At 35.7% G+C, this 22,111-nt stretch overlaps 1 protein-coding gene across 7 annotated transcripts; it reads right to left on the bottom strand.

The window, feature by feature from the left end:
* Positions 1 to 6,727: 6,727 nt before the first annotated feature.
* LOC306899251 (phospholipid scramblase 1-like) lies at positions 6,728 to 21,009 on the bottom strand. 7 transcript variants are annotated; one of them, XR_013787177.1, is made up of 11 exons: positions 20,287 to 20,316; positions 20,025 to 20,084; positions 15,190 to 15,384; positions 14,523 to 14,581; positions 14,390 to 14,432; positions 13,504 to 13,576; positions 13,044 to 13,264; positions 12,573 to 12,734; positions 10,169 to 10,330; positions 8,805 to 8,915; positions 6,741 to 8,468 (listed from the first exon to the last, which is right to left on the bottom strand). XR_013787177.1 is itself a non-coding variant. In XM_079465377.1 (10 exons), exons 3-10 carry the CDS (start codon positions 15,190 to 15,192, stop codon positions 8,856 to 8,858), a joined length of 783 nt encoding a protein of 260 aa, XP_079321503.1. In that variant the 5' UTR covers positions 15,193 to 15,384; positions 20,025 to 20,084; positions 20,287 to 20,316; the 3' UTR covers positions 6,728 to 8,855. The 7 variants fall into 7 exon arrangements, 4 of the variants coding, with proteins under 4 accessions (XP_079321503.1, XP_079321500.1, XP_079321501.1 ...); XM_079465377.1 differs by having other exon boundaries at positions 6,728 to 8,915; XR_013787175.1 differs by lacking the exons at positions 13,504 to 13,576; positions 20,287 to 20,316 and adding an exon at positions 20,613 to 20,908 and having other exon boundaries at positions 6,729 to 8,468.
* Positions 21,010 to 22,111: the final 1,102 nt, after the last annotated feature.

Below are 22,111 nucleotides of genomic sequence, written 5' to 3'. Positions count from 1 at the left end.
CCTCTGCAGGTAAATATACAGATTTAATAATCGAAACCTATTTTTGTCAATATAAATAAATGTATTTAAGCAGAAAATGGTGCATCAGATATCATTTGGAACACTTACATTTATTGAATAGTGAAGAATTATTTTTATTTGTCCAGTTGTCATTCGTTATTTTTCATAAATTTTGTACTATATTTACAAAAAACAGTTTAGTGTAAATTTGTAGCTTTTTAACTTAATCTGATTTTGAGAGTACATTTGTTTTATTTGATCTGTTTGGTTGTGGCATGGGATATGGGAGGTGGTTTTGAAGTGAATGAATTATTTCCTTCTAGCAAACTTTTTGTTGCCAGTAAAAAACTTAAAAAGTGAAACTTTACCTGATGTAAAGTGTTTTAGATGTGCAGTAGTGAAAATAAGATCTTGAAATTCTATGCATATTTTTCTAAACAATAGCACACAGCTTGATTGTTCAAATTTGACAGCACATACATAAAGTAAAAGATAAGCAACTGTCACCGACTTTGGAATGGCAATGTCATAACATTTAACAACTTGTCCATTCTCCATTCCTCTTCAACAATTCTAAAAAATGAAGACATGTTGGCTGAATGGTTCTATAAAGAACCAACAACATCCAAAGAATCTTTGTAGTGAAAAAACTCTTTTAAACTATAGAAATATAAGAAAAAACCTTTGAGTGATGGCTATTTATGGAACAAAAAATCGTTATTCTAAGGCATCAGAAATTTGCAGCACCTTGCATGTTTTCCTGTCCGTTTTAAATAAGAAATGTGTGGAATAAATGTTTCGACTGCAATATTTATTCTGCATTTACCTTCATACGGCTGAATCTGGTGAGGTGCTAGATTCATTTGTGCAGATGTATACACAATTTGCTGAATAGGTGGTTGGTTATCTGGCTGAACCTCTGTAACCGGCTGAGGTTCTTCACAAGCATAGACACACTGTCCAACTGGCTGAGCCAAGGGATGTGGGCGGACATTTTTTCAATTGTATTCTATGCATCACCGCGATGAACCATTTATCGCACTTGATTGTATATCCTTTATAAACAATCCACCTATTGTAAGACAAAAAAATGAAAACTTCAAAACTTGGGATAACCCCTGTCAAACTCTACTTAATTTGGAGTGTCTATCCTTTGCAGTGTATAGGGAATGTTGGATTTACGTTAGATAAGGTCTGTTTCAGATCAGAAACTTGATTGTTAAAATATGACAAGAAAGATTAAAAGGAATAAAAGAAAACAGATGACAAATGGGCTGCGATTATCGCGATAAATCACATCCAGAATAAAAGTTTGTGTTTACATAATATATGTCTGTGTACCGTGCATATAAATTAAGTATTTATAAAATCACACACATAGATGCATATATTTAAGAAAAATACAAAATATAAAATTAATAAACATTTGTAAGTATACACGTATGTATGTTTTACTTTTTATTAATACAAAATTACTATGCACAGTATATAGACATATATTATGAAAACACACATTTTTATTCGTAATGCAATTACTCATTTAACAGCCTTAAGACATATGAAGGGCATGCATAAAAACTACATTGAATGCTATACCATCAGTTGAACATTTAATATCAGGTAATACCATTTAACAACTTGTAATCCTCCATTACACTTTAACCATTCTACTATTTTGGCTGAATGCTTTTATTAAGAATGTACAACATCCAAGAAAATAAAAAAAATGAAAAAATGTTTTTTAGAAAAGAAAAAACCTTTGAGTGATGGTTCGTAGGGGAACCAAAAAAAATATTATTCCATGGCTTCTCCGAAGAACTATTTGTACCACCTTTTATTTCAACATTAATGTATAATATATATATATATATATATATATATATATATATATATATATATATATATATATATATATAATTGATCCATACAGTTATCAAGCATTTTTTCCTCTGCATCTTAAATAAGAAATGTATGGACATGGGATGTGATTTTGGTGCAGTCCACCTTGTAAGACAAAGGGTGAAATCTTTAAAATGGGTGACAAAAAACTACATTAGATGCTATGCTGGTGGTAAAACAACCTTTTCTACATTCCATCTCTATCAGCCTTTGATAATTCGGTTGTAACAGGCTATGTAACAGAAAGTAAAAGCAGACAGTAGCAAAGCAAGTAGACAATGAAACACTCATTTAGCCAAATAAAACAAGTTTTTAATACCTGACATTGGAAACAAATTGATGTGAGAGTGTGACCAACTTTTTCCCTTTTAATTACGCAGTATGGGGTCACTGTGATGATGGTGATAAATGAGGTTGTGATACAGTGCTGAAAACAAGCAAATGTAGTCAATGAGTGCAAATGAAGTGCTCAAACTATACACAATACTGCAAAATTACTGATAATTCTTACTTGAATGAAAATCGTTATCAAAGTCTTACCTCTCGAGTTATGCTTGATGCTCCACAAATAAAAATGTATGAATTTATTTACAGTGAAGCTCCTTGGACTGATGTCTCAATATAAATCTTTGGTATTTCCTTTCCCTTTTTGGTTTATGTTTCTGTGTAAGGTATGCACACATCTGAGCTTGTCGCTCCTAAAAAATAAGCATTAAAGGTTACTGTACTGAAAGTACCCTCCGCCCCTTTTATTACATGTTTAACATAGGCCTTCCTTCTGTTAAGCCTACAAGTGCCACATCTCGTGTTGTACCTAAATATCTAATGTGCATACAACTTTCCCCATTGGTGACATGCCATTTAGTGGGAGGTTTCAACTATACACACACACACAAGAAAACATTTTGCAGCTACTTGCCAGTAACTTACTGTAGATTTACAAACAACAAATGTAGCGAGCAGAGTAATGAGACGTACACAAGTTAGTTTACCATCCCCGGAGGGAGTTTTATTGTAAAGCTCAGAAGTGGACCGTGGCCATGGAAGACAGGTGTGGGGAATGGATCCGCTGGCCGAGATTAGGTGCAAGTGTAAACGACCTGCGCCGCCGTGATAGCCTCCGTCTCCATGGCGAGGCTGAATGGGCACTGGGCGACTCGCTAAAAGGATGCGGATTGGTCAAAATTTTGCCAGAATTTTGGTCTAAAATATAACAAAGGTATTTTGTAAACAAAGATAAGTCCAACACAAAAACCAGCAAAGCAACAACATAAAACGACACGCAGAAACGTGATGGAAAGAAGTTCCTTTTATTATAGGAAAGAAGACGCCGTGCGCAGGTGTCCCCAATCTCCACGACGGACATGCAGCACCGCCCACTAAAAGACAAAACCAACCTGCGTAACTAACAGAGAGTGCATATATATATATATATATATATATATATATATATATATAGTCACAATATATATATATATACAAATATTATTCATTACTTTCTGGAGCAAAATTTACTTTCCCCCAAATATATTTCTAAAGATTTAACACAATACATCTCCAATGTCACATTTCCCCCCAGGCACTTAACCATGTAAAATAAGAATCATCATAGGTAAACCAGTTTGAATTTCAACTACCGTGGTTTCTTACAAAAAAGATGTATATGTGACCAAAACCAGTCTCAAGTAGCGTACCACAGGAATAAAAGTCAACAAAATATTCTATGGGTCAAAAGTATAGATTTTTCTTTTACGCCAAAAATGCTCAGGACATTAAGTTTGGTATCTATGTAAAGCTTAGAGTTACTGCTTTTGTTGTACTCACCACATCATGATTACAGTGGTAAGCCAATAGACAGCATCAAAACAAACCATTTTTTTCTTAGCAGCATCCTCCTCTAATTAACACGGTCAAAGGCTGTAGATCATACATGTTACCGTATGATAGATTAAAAGGTGCCTTGCCCTTTAAGAAAAAAGGCCTTCCGGTTTTTTCAGGAACTGGCATGTGTGTTCTGATATGTGGTACTAGCGTGCTGGTTACGTGACGGCACAGGCTAATAAAGAGTTTACAGTTTACTCTGTTCCCGTCTAATATGTTTATCCTGAGAGACACGGCGATTTTTTTTATATTTTAATTATTCCCATCCTAACAAACAGAGAGGAAAGTTATAAACGCAACACTTTTGTTTAAGCCCACATTTTTCATGAGCTGAACGATATGGTGATTTTTGACTTTCTATGTACACAAAAAGGCCCATTTCTCTCAAATAATGTTCACAAATCTGTCTATATCTGTGTGAGCACTTCTCCTTTGCCAGATAATCCATCCACCTCACATGTGTGGCATATTAAGATGCTGATTAGACAGTATGATTATTGCACAGGTGTGCCTTAGGTTGGCCGCAAAAAAAAGGGGTCCGTAAACCAGTCAGTATCTGGTGTGACTACCATTTGCCTCACGCAGTGCCACACATCTCCTTCGCATAGAGTTGATCAGGTGGTTGATTGTGGCCTGTGGAATGTTGGTCCACTCCTCTTCAATGGCTGTGCGAAGTTGCTGGATTTTGGCAGGAAGTGGAATATGCTGTCGTATACGCAATCCAGAGCATCCCAACTATGCTCAATGGGTGACATGTCTGGTGAGTATGCTGGCCATGCAAGAACTGGGATGTTTTCAGCTTCCAGGAATTATGGACAGATCCTTGCAACATGGGGCCGTGCATTATCATGCTGCAACATGAGGTGATGGTCGTGGATGAATGGCACAACAATGGGCTTCAGGATCTCGTCACGGTACCTCTGGTGCATTTTATTGATGGCATTTTGAATGCACAGTGTTCGTTGTCCATAACATACGCCTGCCCATACCATAACCCCACCGCCACCATGGGCCAATCGATCCACAACATTGACATCAGCAAACCGCTCACCAATACAATGCCATACACGCTGTCTGCCATCTGCCCTGTACAGTGAAAACCCAGGAATCATCCGTGAAGAGGAGAACTCCAAAGTGCCAGACACCAACGAATGTGACCATTTGCCCACTCAAGTCGGTTACGATGACGAACTGTAGTCAGGTCGAGACCCCTATGAAGACAACGAGCATGCAGATGAGCTTCCCCGAGGCAGTTTCTGACAGTTTGTGCAGAAATTCTTTGGTTATGCAAACCGATTGTTGCAGCAGCTGTCCGGGTGGCTGGTCTTAGACGATCTTGGAGGTGAAGTTGCTGGATGTGTAGGTCCTGGGCTGGTGTGGTTACATGTGGTCTGCGGTTGGATGTACTGCCAAATTCCCTTTGGAACCTTTGGCTTATGGTATAGAAATGAACATTCAATTCACGGGCAACCGCTTTGGTGGACATTCGTGCAGTCAGCATGCCAATTGCACGCTCCCTCAAAACTTGCGATTTCTGTAGCATTGTGCTGTGTAGTAAACTGCACATTTCTGAGTGGCCCTTTATTGTGGCCAGCTTAAGGCACACCTGTGCAATAATCATACTGTCTAATCAGCATCTTGATAATGGATGGATTATCTTGCCAAGGAAAAGCGCTCACTAACACAGATTTGTAAACAATATTTGAGAGAAGTAGGCCTTTTTGTGTACATATTCAGCTCATGAAAAATGGGGGCAAACACTAAAGTGTTGCATTCATAATTTTGTTCAGTATATATCAATGGAAAGCTTATTTATAAAGCTTTATAAAGCTTATTTATTTATCTCAATTTCATCCAGGGTCACATATTAGTCCACATTGTGAAATGTTGAAGGGGAAACTGAATTATAAAGAATAATGTTAAACAATTTATACAATGGATGGGCTTTTATATATGTAAGGATTTTATACATATTTTTTACAAGGCTTCTGGGGCCCTTTTAAATAAGGAGGTTCAACCAACTCTAGGTTAAATCTTGAATTCAGAGTTGGTTTATGAGTTTTTGGTTTCAGAACAGATGGCGGCAGAAAGCACTTGAGAGCGAGGCACAATTTCCGTTCTACATGCAGTGGATTTACTGATATGCTGAAAATGACTTTATAAATGTATAAATGTACCAATAAAAAAGTGTCGGTTGGAATCCTGCTCGGAGCAGATTTGAGTTCAATGGCTGCACATCAAATTAATTCTTTATCTCTTAATTTCTGCATGTATGTCTGTATTTATACATTTCTTTATTCATTTATACACTATTAAGTTTTCATCGTCCATAGAAAATTAAGTTCTGATGTAAAATACGTATGATGGATGAGGTTATTGCTGTAGGGATGGATGGATATGTTTTTAAAAAAAAACTCTATAGTTTTTTATAAAAAATGCACAGGGAAATTACAAAATTCCACTCGGGTCCTAAATTGCTCTCCTGAAATCGAAGTACATCCCTATGAATAAATGCATCCTCTTCATACTGAATCCTCTATAAAAGCACATATGACGTATTACTCACTAAGGTGTCTGTGATCAAAATGTGTGCCATAATTTACTGTATTAATGAATGGGTTACACCACTTGCGCTTTAAAAGCGAGAGGAGATCGAAAGAAACTTTGGGTTTACTAAAGAAGCCTGCTTCCGACCAGGTAAGGTTCACAGAGTTACCATGGTTACTGACTCTGAGTATTAAGGATCTCTCCTTTAGAAATGGGCTCGATTTAACTCGCTTTCTCCTGTTTGACATACCTCGCATTCTGAAACCGAGTTTCCCTCATCTCAGGGTTAATACGTTTTCACTAAACATCCTATCTGAAATGGCCCCTGGACAGTCACTTTTAATGGCAACAATCGGTTGTCAGAATAAGTCGACAAAAAAGTCAGGAGGTAAACCAAAGTAATAACCCATCATAATGTATTCATCTTTTATTTGATTCTCTTCATACTGAACAGCATAATTGTTTTATCTTTGACACTACAGATATGGCTATATATGAGAAAGTTTTTACATGGGCACATGACTTATTCTAGATACACTCTAATGTACAAACCAACATAACATATAATATAATGTATTATGTATAACATTACACACGAACAAAAAACTATCATAAGCATATATGCATTAAATATACTGTAAGTAAATACATGCTTGTGTATGTAAATATATGTGCATTACAACTTCTACTAATGGAGATACAAAGTATTTGAAACATCTATTTACTAATGCAGCTAACATATGCACCTTCAGTGAGATGGTATTGACTTCTATGTTAATGAAAGTGCAAAACAACAGTTGCAGTACATCTGTAACAGTTTATTCACTGTGACCACACACCTAAATGTTTCTTCGTCAGGGTGTGTTGTGAACAACACAATGTAACATCTATAGAAACCTGGAATCCATGATAAGAAATTATTGGAATGTTGTGATCTAAAAATAACCTGATATTAATGTCTTGGAACACTGTAAAAAATTCTGGCAGTTTCTTTCTGGCAACAAAAATGTTCATTGTAAAATGACATATTTTCTTGTAAATTTGAGGTCTTTTTCTGTAATTTACAGATTGTTACCGTAGTCAAAAAAATCTAAAAAACACTGTAAAAAACTTAATTTTACAGATTTTTCAGTGTAGAATTTAGTAGACTTCTATAAAAGTAATATCACACTAACAGTGATATTAAGACTCAATATCAGTTGGACTTTAATGACCTTTGGCCGCCTCAGCAGTTCAACCTGATAAAGAGAACACGTGTTGTCATATAGCTTGACCATAAAAGAATAAGAAAATGGTTTTTCTATGGCATTACTCAAAAAAAACACTTTTAGGCACCTATGTTTAAATGTGTGTCTAGTCTGAGGAAGAGTTTCAGGATAAACTGATTTGGCTTGTTTAATTCTTTATCATTTGATGTAAATAATCTTCTGCTCCAATATTTAAAGCTGCAATCCATAACTATAAAAACTGTTATTATGCAAGTAGATAAACCTTTAGTGTTGAAAGGGTTTAACTCTACCACGATTCGGTTTATAAAAGATTTTATTCGGTTGCACTTGTCAGATTTCACAGGAAATGGCAGTTACTTTAAACACACAAAGAGAAGTACGTAAAGTAACTTGCAATGTTTAAAACTGAGATGTGATAGAGAGGAAAAAGTTTGGATTGCAGCTTTAATTTCATGCATGCAGCCTGTAGAAAATAAAAAAAATGCTCTTTATAAAATGCTATAATTTTATAATAAATTATAAAAGCGTTTATAAACAACACATTTAAAAGTATACGGTTAAAATAGGGAAATAATTATGCTTGTGAAAATTATGTTATATTCATTCACATTAATTAAGGCATCAAGCGTCATTAACTTAATTTTACAGCATTTATAAATCTAGGTTATTCATTAGATTTGTACCCTACTGTAGTTTATGAACGCAGTCGATATGAAGTATAACCAAGATTTGGTAAAAGCTGATTCTTTTGTTATGATATGTTATTTTATCAACTAAACCCTGTTGTAAAATTTTGCCTTTTAACTTGTTCATCACTGTTGTTTGACAACCTTTCACTGTCTGCAATAACTGAGTGAAAAGAACATTTAGCAAGAAGCTGTAATGTGACATTGGTCCGATTGGCCGAGACACCTGATAGGATGCAAAAAGAAAATAGCTTTACTAAAGAGCTTTGAACAAGCACTGTTGCATAAAATTCCTGGCTTTTATCATCATTTACACAAAACTAACAGCAGATAAATATGGTTTCTGCATAACATAAACCTAGAATAGCTAGACACATGTATAGGTTGTATGTGACCACTGAAAAAAAAGAAAACTATTTAAAAGACAAAAATCCTTTAAATGTAAGATGCATGTACTTATGTAACAATATCTTGTTATTTAGTATGCAATGATTGTTTAAAAGGCACCCAGTTAACAGGCAATCATGATAACATATCGGTCACAGTAAATGTGGTATATTACTTTAGCACTTTCATTTGACTGGTCGCTGCATGGTAACATCCTTCTCACGCTCTAGGAAAACACAGTATTGCGTTGGTTGCTGTCTCCAACTTTTTCAAAGAACATGAAATCCTGAAAGAGGAAAGAAAATAAAAATCGGTGTGTCAAACAAATAGTGTGAATGAGTGCATTCTAATATCGGATTTGGGGTGCGCTGTCAAATATCAACAATACATTTGCCGATCATATCTTTAAATGCCATTTAACAAAGTTGACCATGACTACGTACACCCTTAATATGTCAAAACTGCCTTCTAATACTAAAGTCAGTTGAAACACAAACAAGAATTTGTATTTTTACTTCCAAAAACACATTTTAAACTGCATTGGCGCTGAAATACAAAGTGCAATTGATACATTGCGATTTGAGATGAAAATTTGATGGCACATTATGTCCTGTGAAATCTCCTCCCAGACCTGGATCAGAGCATAAGTGAGCCCCTGGACTGTCTATGGTGCTACTTGAAGGCATCTGATACATGAGATCACAGAGGTTTTCGACTGAATTGAGGTCTGAGGAACGTGGGGCAGTCCTTGGCATCAATGTCTTCATCATCCAGAAACTGCCTACAGACTCTGGCCACGTGAGGGTGGGCATTATCATGCACCAGGAGGGCTCTGCACTGCACTAGCTAAAGATCTGAGGGGTTTATCCCGATACGTAATAGCATGTGGAGGTATGTGAGACCCTCTGAGGATGATCCTTCCCAGAACATCCTTGCTGTTGCCTCTCCAGTGTACACGTTTTGACTTTTATTTGCACCAAAACAATCACTTATGCTTTCTTAATGGGTTGATAGATATCCCTGAAGGTTAACTGACTTTGTGTTATGTTGTGATGATCAGGTGTTCCCTTAATATTTTTGAGCAGTGTACATAGGAAATTGAGAATTCAAAATAATGTACGTAAGATACATTTAGCTACCATGACTGTAACGCTGGTAGATGGGTGACATACCAATATATGGCAGACTGTCAACCACAATTTCAGTTTTTGATCTAGTCAAAAGACGATTCTGAACAGAAAATGTTTCTCACATTGAGAGCATTATAAAAATGGGTTGCAACCATTCCACGTCATGCAAACAACAATGGTGGCCTACAATTAAAAGGATTTCTTGAAGATTATACAAATGATAACATCTATACTTTTTTAGTTTCACATTTATATAGCCAATCGCCATTGCTAATCTCACAAACAACAAAAGTCTTTATAGTCAGGGTACCATTTAGGTAGAGATCCTTGATATATCTAAGCTTACTATGTATTTTACAAACATACTATTATTATAAAGAGTATATTGCATCATTAACATAATACTTACGACAAGGAAGCAGGCACCCATAAGGACAGCCTTCATTTTCACGTCCATGTCTAAAGGAAACTGGATGCCAAAGTTATCAGTGTCAGTAAAGACTTCCTTTAACAGGCCACTCCACTGCTTACTGATGCGGCCAATAGGCTTTCCACCATCCTTGCCTTTAAGCTAAAACAAAAACAACAAAAAAATAGGGTGAGAAACCTGGGGCCTGTACCGTGAATGTAGCTAAACAAACTCGGTGTTACATGATTAGTTTTGGGTTGACAAAACCAAACCAAGGTGATCAAGCTTGGTTGGTACCATGAAGCAATGGAGTTTCTTTGTCAACTCAATCGAAGATTAGTTCACGCGCATGAACGAGTGATGTCGGCGTCGCAAAACCAATCTCGCTCAGCATGGATAGATGGAGTTCCATATGGTTCTCAGGAAATTATATATTAGTAACACAAAAATGTATTGCAGCCACGGAGTAATGTTTCTCCTGTCTACGCAAGAGAGAACCCTTTCAGAAACACTGCCGATTGTGTTAATGCGCAAGTTAAACTATTCTATAGTACACCCGTTTACTTTAATACAGTCAACTATAGTAAGGTCAATACTACAGTAATAATAGTATACGATGTATGTGTATAATATGTGTGCGTTTGCCCATTGCCCACGCACAATGGATGATAATATCCTGCCTTATATTAGTAATCATTTAGTTTACGTTAATTAATGAGGGTGAAGCACATGATGAAGAGAAACTATCGGTGTGCTCTGACAGAGTTAAATAGATAAATGTACCGTAGGCTTCTATTCAATATGGCACACGAGTGAATGTGAAGATTTATATTTTACGTTACTGTTGTCTCTGTTATTGAAGGACATTTCACAACCTTCCCCAGAAACTGAAGTGTCTACCTCCATAGGTTACAGAAGAGATGTGAACAAAATGCACTAGAGAAGCTTATTCTAATTGAAGAAGGCTAATAATAAAAAATGCCAGTATGTGAACTTAGATTTTTTTAATTTATACTTCAACTGACTACTGAGGGTTCTCAATCCTGACTCTGAGGGCCATGTTGAAGTGGTTCTGTGGTCAGGATAGGAAAATCCTCACATAAGCGCTGTCTCCAAACAACAGGCTATCAAACAGTCATGTCACAGAACAAAGAAGGGAATATTGTATTGAAGTTTAAACTTGATCTTTGGTCACATATTTAATTCCTTTAAAGGGTTTTGTACTGTCCCCCATTTACTTTACCTTCCTCAAAGCACTGACACAACACAGCTGCATTAGGGAATAATAGGCATTCAAATATTAAAGACTTCTTATACATTTTCAAATGTAGGCCTACTGTATGATACATTATTTAGGTGAATTCTAAGTGTAATTTGATTTTAGAAAAAAGGATTAAAATAGCGGTAATGTTACCCGTCAATTGTTTTGTCTGTATCTTACTGTAGCTGTTTAATAGAAGGCTTTTTTAGTGGACAAAGATAAATGTCCTGGTAACATTGAAACCGAAAGTGTTCCTAGATGTTCTGAAAAATGTAAAAAGAATGTAAACAATGCAACGCAGTGAAATACAGATTGAATATAGTACAGTAAAAGAAAATAAATACATTCATGTGAGTGTAAGGGAAAGCCAGCTAATGTTATTTTAACTATATAGTGAGCATTGTATTTGATTGTACATTTGTAATATACATTTATATTTTATATATTTCTATACAAGTATTTTTATTTTAATCACATTATTAAAACAAACTTGCCATTGTAACACGCGCTGTGAATTTGTTGCGTCACTTATATACAAGTTTGCACGCAGCTGAATGGTTCAGTTTTGGTGGGAGACCTTTAATTCTATTCCTTGAAGGTCCCTGTCCTGTAATCTTTTTTCATTCTATATTTTTGCCTTCCAGTGCAGAGACAGCACTGAATTTAACAAATTTATTAACAACTGGAAATGAAAAATGCATTTTTTTGGAGACGAAGATTGCTTCTGTTTAGTCATGTGATTTATTTAAGGTAAAACAATCAGGATGATGGCACACATTTGTGTTTGCTATCCACTTGTTGAATAAACATGCATGTGCAGTAAAGAGATTCAAGCATTTTTAGAATTTAACTGTAGACTGTGACGATAATTGCTAGGACTAGTTTTGACAGTATTATGTTGCATTTGTGCTTTTAAAATGCACAAAAAATATAAATGATGTTTTTAGCCAATTTTACTAATTCTGCCTTCCTGCACTTGTCAAAAGAGCAGAACTTAAGCCCTAACCTGTATGAATTTTTACATTAACAAATAAGCAATTGTAAAAAGGCACAACCTTAACATACTCAACTAAATTTGCAATATTTTTCTGTATGACACTATTGAAACGTGGAACTGATATCAGCTTTCATAAAAAAACATACCTCAAAGTTCACGTCACCACAGCAATTACAGGCCATGCAGGGCCCCTCGAGCTTCATCAATGTCTCTTTGTTCGGTCCCTGGATGGAGAATTTTGGGTAGCAAGGGTGCCAGTCCTGTTTTACATATCCTATTGTTGTTCCCGGAGGCGCCTGGACCTCGAGCTGAAGGTGAAATATTTACATAAATCTCAAGAGTAACAGTTCAGCAGCACAGATACAATCAGATCTTTTTAGTGAGAACATAAGCTTTCTGTTTACATGTATTACAAATGTCTAACATGCCTACATTGAGCAAACATTAAGCTGATGTGTGTACATAAACTAAATACACCACAAGAACGTTGTTATTGTATCTGTTGAGTGAAGATTGACCCTTGTTTGTACATTTCTTCTCCATGCTATTTATAACTCATAAGCCCATTTCTACTTTTAGCTTTACATCAGTATTCATATGACATGGGAATGTTCTACCTCTTGCAAGCAGCATGGGCACCAACAGGTGGCACAGCGATAAGGTCGGATGAGGCGTATGACCTCTCGGTCAGTATTATCTTTGATCTTCATGTCAAAGCTGCGCAGTGAGCCGCAGCAGTTGCGTGTGCAGCAGTCGTTTTTCTCTTTGGCCGAATAGATCTTTTGGCCAAGGCTGTTCTTGATCTCATACTGGTTATTGGTCTCAAAGCCAATGATTGCTGTAGAAGACAAAAGAACACACAGAAAAGTTTAATCTGCAATTAAATTATTTTCTATACGTAAATCAAACAATTCCAAACGGCCATTCATTTTAGGTGTCTGTGTAAGGGGTTTATTCTACGATAACAGTCAGCTGTCTGTACATTATCTAGCTTATTACACGGCTACGTGCCTCACAAGAACATTAAATATTGATTTGCTTTATTCGTTAAAAATCAGCTAATAAAGTAATACAGACCTTCCGCGAGAAGATCACGTTTGCTTTCGGTTTTAAGGTCAGTCAAGACGTGGAAAAGGCAATTTGGTTTAACCTTTTGTAAATATAAAAGTAAGTAAAATACATATTTATTTTTTCTATAACATTAAACTTGGCCTGTCAAAATGATTTGCAGCATCCGAGATACCATGTGTAATTACTATTAAGCTGTTGTTATCTGGGAATTTCAGATTTTTCAATGTCGCGTGTGATATTTAGAATATCACAATCTAATATTAAATATCAGCACAATCCTGTAAGTCTCAGGTTTTATGCTTTGCATGTGTTCTAGTGACCTTATGGACTAATTTATTTATTTAAATGCATTTATTTGAATGTTATCTGAAATACTAAATTCTGATTGGCTAATCACAATATTCCAAGGTCTTGAAATATGTTCCAGATATTGTTGTTCTGCTGAATTAAAAGCAGGTGTCATGAATAACCATCAATGATGAAAATCATTAAATGTAAACTTTTTATTTACATATAGTGAGGGACAAAAAAGAATTTGATCCCCTGCTCATCTTTTGAATGTTTGCCGACTGACAATGAAATGATCAGTCAATAATTCTAATGGTAGGCTTATTGTAAGGTTCATTTCATTTATCAGTGGGCAAACATTCAAAATCAGCAGGGGATCAAATAGTTTTCCTTCACTGTAATTGTTTAATTATGAATGTGATAACACAGTATGATGTTTAAAACTTATAACAAGATTTAAGAAAAAAGAACACTTGCATATTCATATTTTCCTTTGGTCTTAAAATATGTTGTTTCATTCTCAGCCGTCACAAACCATGTAAAAGTGAACTTTCTGTCCTTGTTATGTACATGAACATGCAACAACAAATAAATGAAGTCTCACCTTCCAACAACTCCACTTTTTGGTGAATAAGGATCTGGTCAATCTGCAACACACAAACTATACTTATAAAACCTTTAAAAACATTACTGACGAGCTAAATGCCAAAAAGGAGAACTATAGAGGTAAGACCCACCTGAGTGAGGTACTCCAGACCAGGTGGTACTCCAGCAGGAACCGACATTGGTGCAGGTGCTAGAGAAGAGTATGGGAAAGACAGTAACAATATTCATCACCAATATTTATTTAGTGTAATAGTTAAAAAATTTTTTTTTATTAAATACAATTTAAGTGGAACACTTAACTAGGTAAATACATTTAGTTTATTTTCAAGCACATGCAAAAACAACAAAAGGTATGCACTATAAAACAAAATATTAAATGATACCAAAAACTGGTGGACGAATGAAAATTGTATACCATTATAAAGATAAGGAATAAAAGTGAGTCCTCGCATAAAGTAATAAAGAGCAAAACAGTCTTAGAAACCTAGAAGCAGCTTTGACTTAAAGCAGGTGAATGAGAGATTAAATGACTAGATGATTGACGAGCCTTAAAGTCACCATTTTTTTTCCTTTTAAAGGAAAAGCAAAATGTCAAAATCAATGCAGAAATTGATCGGTAGCCATTAAGACGTGGCATAGGGGTAATGTAGTTGCACGCTTTCTATTGCCAGTCGTCTAGCATATGTATTTTGCACAAGACACATGGAAATACAGTAGAATTACCATGAGGATATACTGTAACTGCATGAATAAAACCGTTTCTAGAGCACTCATTTGTAAACAACACTTTTTTTGTACCATGGTGAGATGGACTGGTTGTTGGACCAGGCTGGTACATGATAGTCTGGTCTGGAGCTGAATTGTACCCTACTTGGAATCCAGCAGGTGGGGCCGCGTGTCCAGGATCTCCATAGCCTCCCATGGGATAGGGGGGCATGTACTGCCCCCCTGGCTGGGGCATGGAATATGGAGGGTGGTTTGGGGATGAATAGCCTGGTAAAAAATACAAAGCGTGTCAACTTTCAGGCAATTTCAGTAGTATTCCCTTCTGCCTGGAGGAATGTTGGGGTTACGCTTAGTTATGTGTATATGTTTGCCTTCTTAAATACAGTATATATATATATATACACACTTATATACTGTCTAAATATATATATATATAGTGCTTTTCAGATTGTAGCTTTAAGTCAGAAGTCTCAGCCCCTCTGTTGTTGATTTACTTGTTATTATCACGAGTCAGCTTATTTTGAACTTTAAATAAGTATCAGATGACTAAAAAACTGTTAATGAAAAACATCAAGCTTTTGAAGTTTAGGGTTGCAAACTATAGTCCAAACCATAAAAATTCCTCCACCATGCCTCACCATTGGGGTGCTTGTATGCAATGTATTGTGATCTAATCCGAACAGATAAATAACCTCATTATGCACTAAAGTAACAGTAGCTGTTTGTTTGGAAGATTGGACAATGTTAGGTTGCTGATTTAATACGGTTTACATTGTTGTCATACCTTTGGTTAAATGTTCATTTTTAATTGGTAAAAAATAGGACATACGTTCACTATTTATAATTTAACTTCAATACAATTTTACCAGTGTTGATAATAGAATTGTAATACTATTAAAATGACATTGCTTCCCAAACTGTGGGTCATAGCAGTATTGCAGGGAGGTTATGAGTAATGACTGTTAATGCAATAGCCCGTGAACTGACAGTGCAACTTTTGTCACACCCTTAAATCTTGTGTAAACAGTATGTAGTGTGGACCAGAAAATTTTACTGTAGTGTATATAATTGACAAGCCCCTATAAACGGTTAATACATACTGATCATTTTTTGCAATGAGAGAATTTACTTAAATTTACCATGGTGTTTTATCGGAGACTAAAGACTAAAGACCAAGACTAAAAACATGGGGGCCTTTGTGCATTTGGTACTGTATGTTTTTGGGGACCTTACCCCTCTGAAGTTTGGGAAGCTCGGTCTGTCCAAAAACTAATTTAAGGGTTGTTATTCTTTATTTGCATGTATTGTTGGCTAAACGAATTCAAATACTTTCCACATTCACTTTAGGTCATCAGATAACCAAATCAGCCTTTAAAACCAGGGTAAATGTAAAAGCGGATCTGCCCAGATGGCAAACAGCAGACCAATACTTCTGTATTTATTGAGCTGGTCTTAAACTCCACAAGAAAGATCTCAGCTTTTGAACTCTTTTTGCCTCATTTTACTTTTGCTGATTTACCTGAACTATATGGAGTGGTTTTTAGTGGAATAAAGCTCTAACTAAAACAAAATGGTTCCATGAAGAACAACTAACATTCAAAGAACCTTTGTGTTGAAAAAAAAGAATCTTCAGATTATAGAAAGGTAAGGTAAAACTGATGGTCCTATGGCAAAAATGGTTCTATGGTATCGCACCTTAAAAGTATACTTTAAGAGTGTATACTGCATTTATTAAGCAGATAAACCTGTTTTATTTTAAATAATAATAATAATAGATTGACTGGTAAGTGTTTAATAAAAATTACATTTTAGAAACCATTTCCATTAAACAATCAATAAAGAGCTAACGGTCTATAGGAAAACAACAATTCTGCGCACAATCTTTTTATGAGATCTCATTTAACAGTCGTGAATAAAATATTTGAACAAAACCATTTGATCCCTGGAGACTTTCAGCTCTTAAGATTTAGAGTGTATGCAGACAACTATAATCATTACATCCATTTATAAAGCATTTCATCCAGACTACATTTAAAACACTTTACAGATAGTGGTGACTGATCTAATTACTACTAACATATACTGTTATATGAATAAACAGAGTTCATTCTCTTATTGTGAGAATATAGTGTGCTGTACAGCATATCTATAACCATATGGACATATCTGTTTATCGGTCAAACAAAAACACAAGAAACATTAGAAGGAGAAAATTAAAGATGTGGCACAGCTATTATTTATATATAAATGCCTTTTTTATGCTTCCGGGTTTTTGACTTCCGCATCGTTCAACGCAGGGTAAACGATGTTCTGGTTACAGCAGTATCGAAGTCTAACAACAGTGTTTGGATAAAATGTCTTCATATAAATAATGAAACAAGCTTAATACCTTATTAACCCCGTTTAAAGTTAAGATCTTAATTTAAAAACACCTCGCAGCTCAGAAGGGGCTCTAGTACTACTGTTTTGGTCTTAATATAAGGTTTGTACCGTTTATGGGACAGCAACCTGAGGCAGGTACTTGCTGATTTTAAAGACTGAACTGCATATAATAAATCCAGTGATGATGTTCTCCGGCTCATTTTATTCCTTCTGTCTGTTTTGGTTCTGCATTATATAGAGAAAATAAACGTTACAGTAAAGGCAGCGCGTTGTGCTGGAAAGACATCACAAAATCCCTCCTGTCAGACTCGCATCACACTTTCAGTTTCAGAAAATGCAGTGCTTCTGACATTATCTAAAATATTGGTTCAATTAGAATCTCATGAGTAGTATTGAAAGCAACCCATTACAAAATTGGTGAAGGACAATACACCTGTTTATGGTAAGCATTTTATAAGTCTAATTTATTAATATTGGTTACAGCGCAATGTAATACTTTGTATTTCTTGACCTTGGATCATTTTAAAGTTCTACATTTATTACGTTTTCACAATTTAAGTTTTAACATTTCACATTTGGTATTATAAATGAACAAATAATCGTATTTTAATTACAATAAAAAAAGAAACCACCTTAGCAGATTTTGATATCTTATTTACCAACAAATATTAAGGAGTTACACTCCACGTTAACAGTGTATTTTAAAGTAATTTTTTATGATACAGTGACACGATCACGTTAAAGCTAGGGCGTATAAACTTAAAACACTTTATATATAATATTAGCAGTCCGAGTGCACAAAACAGATAAATGCACAGATATACATTTTTATGTTTAATATAGCTTAAAGACATTATAGATAAACGCAAGAAGCTTTAAATGACATTCTATACTAATAGGATTCGATGAAGTTGCTTTACTCTCATCATGTGAAAGAGACTTAATAATGCATTGCAAACATGACCAACGAGTACACCCCTCTAGCCATACACTACCCGTGGAGTGCACCAACATACGGGAATCGTTTCATTATGAGATACGCAAGCTAAACCATTAGGATTTGCACTAATGTGATGTGTTGCATTCATTACCATATACAATTCTTACTTTAATAAAGGTATGAAACGTACTGATGAATGATACAGACAAGCACGTTTTCACATCCATCATGTTTCATCCTTTGTTTCACTGGGTGTTTGCATGAGCTGTCTGAACTGCTTAGCAAACCAGACCAACATTGCATCTACAGACCTAATCGTTTCTAATTCGATTTTCAAGACCTACCACTTAGAATTAAAAGTTGCTTCCATCATGCTAACTGCCCTTGGTCGTAGAAATGTAGTTTTGTTACAAAAGCCAGCACATGAAGATCCGATTATTTTAGACTTGGATGCAAACATTTAAAAGGATTTACACACTTTTAATAGCGGTTTAAATCAATTTTCAAATAAAGCAATATGATCAACTAATGCACATTCTCTATATCCCCAGTTAAACGCAATGTCAGTAAACAGGACACACCTTTTGTATAGTAGTTGCTCTTATTCCATTGCCCTCGCCAAGTAAACCATTTAGATTTCTGGTTTGGGGGTTAAATCTACCTTAGTATAGTAGAGAACATAACCTTTAGCATAGTAGAAGGTCTTGCAATTCCAGTATAAACACACGTTGCCGTTCAGGTCATTCTAAAAGACAAAGGATGGGCCAAGCCCTTTTGAAATCACGTCTGACGGGTTTCGGCTACAGTCATGCATGCTTTGGACAAATGATTTCCACGTGAAAATAAACCAGAGGTTAATGTATGTGTTTAACTCACTCCCTTTTGTATATAAATGGTCTAAACGGTGTCTGTCTGCAATAGCCAAAATTCCTCTGTTATGAAAACAATTGCTCTTAAGACCATCAGCGACGGTCAGCCCCATCCTAATAGAGTTATGAAGTCAGTTTATCAGAAAATGGTGACCAGTGTAGCAAAGAATGGGAGTGGTCTCTAGTGAGTCATATTAAACAAAACAAACATCCGGGCACCTGCAATGACTTGCGCTGATGAGAACCTGTTTATTTGACCTCTTTTATCTATGATCAGAAAACTGAGAGGTACATGAAAGTCATGCTGTGCTGTTGAGGCTTAGTGAAATTTCTTTTTTTTGGGTGAAACAGAAATCCCGCCCTGATAAAGCTTAATCCAGGAAATAGAGGATAAATGTGTCAATTTCATAATGTAACACAAGATGTTAAAAATGCACAGCCTGGAATCAGTGAATGTGGAACACTGCCACCCTTGTCTTTATTTCCTGCATTCCTTTCCTGGTGATTTCTGGGGAAAGTTACATTTTCACCAGTACCAGTATCATACCCACCTTGGTTGCAACATAAATGATACTAATGTCATATAAAATGACAGTGCAATGTAGCTAGACCACATTGTGAATATCTCTGTTTTGATCATTATCTGTTGCTCTTTTATAACACAAACACTCAATGCAAACGTTTTTCTATGAAAGAAAACAAAAGAATACCATTACCTGGTCCAGACATGTTGAAGACGAGTTTTTCTATGAACGCCTCTCAATCCAGCAGGATCTCTGTGTGGGCGAAGAAGAAAACGTACAGATTGTTTGTAGATGAAACACAAGTAATACAGGTCCAGAAGGACTGAAGTCCGCTTCGAAGATCAACATTAAACGTTCATATGCAAAGCGAAAAGCGACAAAATACGGAAATCCATCCTAAAACAGTTCACACAGATCTGAATGGAATCAGTCAAGAGGGAGCGTGCAAACTTACCGTGACTCGCGTGAAAACGAGAAACACACTGAAGCAATAAAGGCCATATGACGTTATAAGTGGGTGTGGCCTTTTTAACATCGTGTACTTTCAACAGGGTGCACAAAAACGATTAGATAACGATACAACATGTTCAAAAAATATTATTTTGCGATATCTGTAATGCTACTTATTTTGATGGTGGCTATATACTAGGTCGTAAGCAATCGACAGACTTGGCTTGATAGTATGTAGCTCATTCAGTGATTCTGACTTCAAGGCACAAACAATTCTGAAACGCATTATCTGCCCACATACATAACACTAGGAAAACATTGCCTACTCACATAAGCTCGGCTCTGAGGCTCGATACTCCACAAACAAGCCAAAAGGAACAAATATCCCACAATGCAGTTCCTTGTTGTTGAACTGATTGCTGGTGTTTAGAAAACAAGAGAAGTTCTTCACTTTCGCTTTGCACTTTCGATTGATTTATTTAAATAGCTGTGTTGGTGGCATACGCCCAATCATGAAGGTCGCTTTCTCTATCAAAACATCCCCCTCCCCTTTTCTGACCCATTTACTGTCACTTAGAAACCTGAGAAAGGCACGAGACTTCCAATAAGCAACATTCAGGTTGAACGGGTGGGACTGTCGCAAAACGTCTATTTATCGCAAAACGAAAAGAAGAACCTGAGCAATTCATTTGGGTGACATTCTTTTTATACAGACAAAAATTCATCTGTGCCCTACTTGCAAATTGGGCGCGTATGATGTATTTCACCTTGTTTGCTTTTTTGTGCATTGAAAGCAAAGCGTGAAAACAATGTAACGCCCAAAGCGCCATAAATAGTTATCATGCAACACCTCTGTGACCGTGGATGTCATGAAGACTCGATAATAAGAGATGTTTTCAGTGAAAGATGTGGCCTTATCGTTTGATAAAAACGAACAAATCACTCTCAAAGGCTGTTTATATTGGCTAAAACATATTTTAATGCAATTGAAACATGAGGAATTGTAAATCACAGATAGTACGTTACATTGTGTTTAGCTAATCCGACATGTCGTCTATCTCTCCGAAAGGAGGCACTGTTGAGGGTGTTCTGTTGAATAGCTTTCGTTATAGGTGGAGCTGCTTTTTTGTCATTTTCAATCCTCTTATTATAAACCTATTGTTTGGAAACTAAATAGATACGTCTTCATAGATATTTATCATTATCACCAAATATATTTACCAGATATAACTGGTAAGGATAATGAACATATCCCGTAACAGTTTACTCCAAAATAAATAAATATTTGATATAAATAATAAGGTATATAGGTATGATGATACATATTATTTTGGGGAAATGTCTACTTTGGACCACTAGTGTATACAGGCTACTCTGTGGACTATATTTATTCATTTCGGTGTTGAGAATTTCTTTACATTTCTTCTCAAAGCTGAGCTTCAGTTTTTTTTCCAAGCAATCTTTAATTATATGTGTACATTATAAAAGTTGGCCCTCATTTTTGACTGTTACTGTATGCATTGTGTAATTGTATGGTAGAATTTAGTTTTATTTCATTAACATTTGCATTTAGTCATTTAGCAGACGCTTTTATCCAAAGCGACTTACAAAGAGTTCGGGGAGCAATAAGCAATATGTCATACAGACATAACACTGCATATAGGAATATATAGTCTGTCTGATATTTGACCTGGGTTTTGACTTGCAGAACCTTATATGTTTAGCTTATAGTCAATATGTTTTCTTGTACAGCTGCTTTGTAACAGCCTCAAAGTGCTGTCTTAAAGGTTTCTTCTAAATTACTGTATTATTTATGTCAAAAAATCACG

Source organism: Barbatula barbatula (assembly GCF_947034865.1).
Source record: "Barbatula barbatula genome assembly, chromosome: 1".
In the NCBI taxonomy this organism is placed as follows: domain Eukaryota; kingdom Metazoa; phylum Chordata; class Actinopteri; order Cypriniformes; family Nemacheilidae; genus Barbatula; species Barbatula barbatula.
The sequence above is the reverse complement of the archived record's forward strand: the minus strand, read 5'-3'. Positions and strand labels throughout refer to the sequence as shown.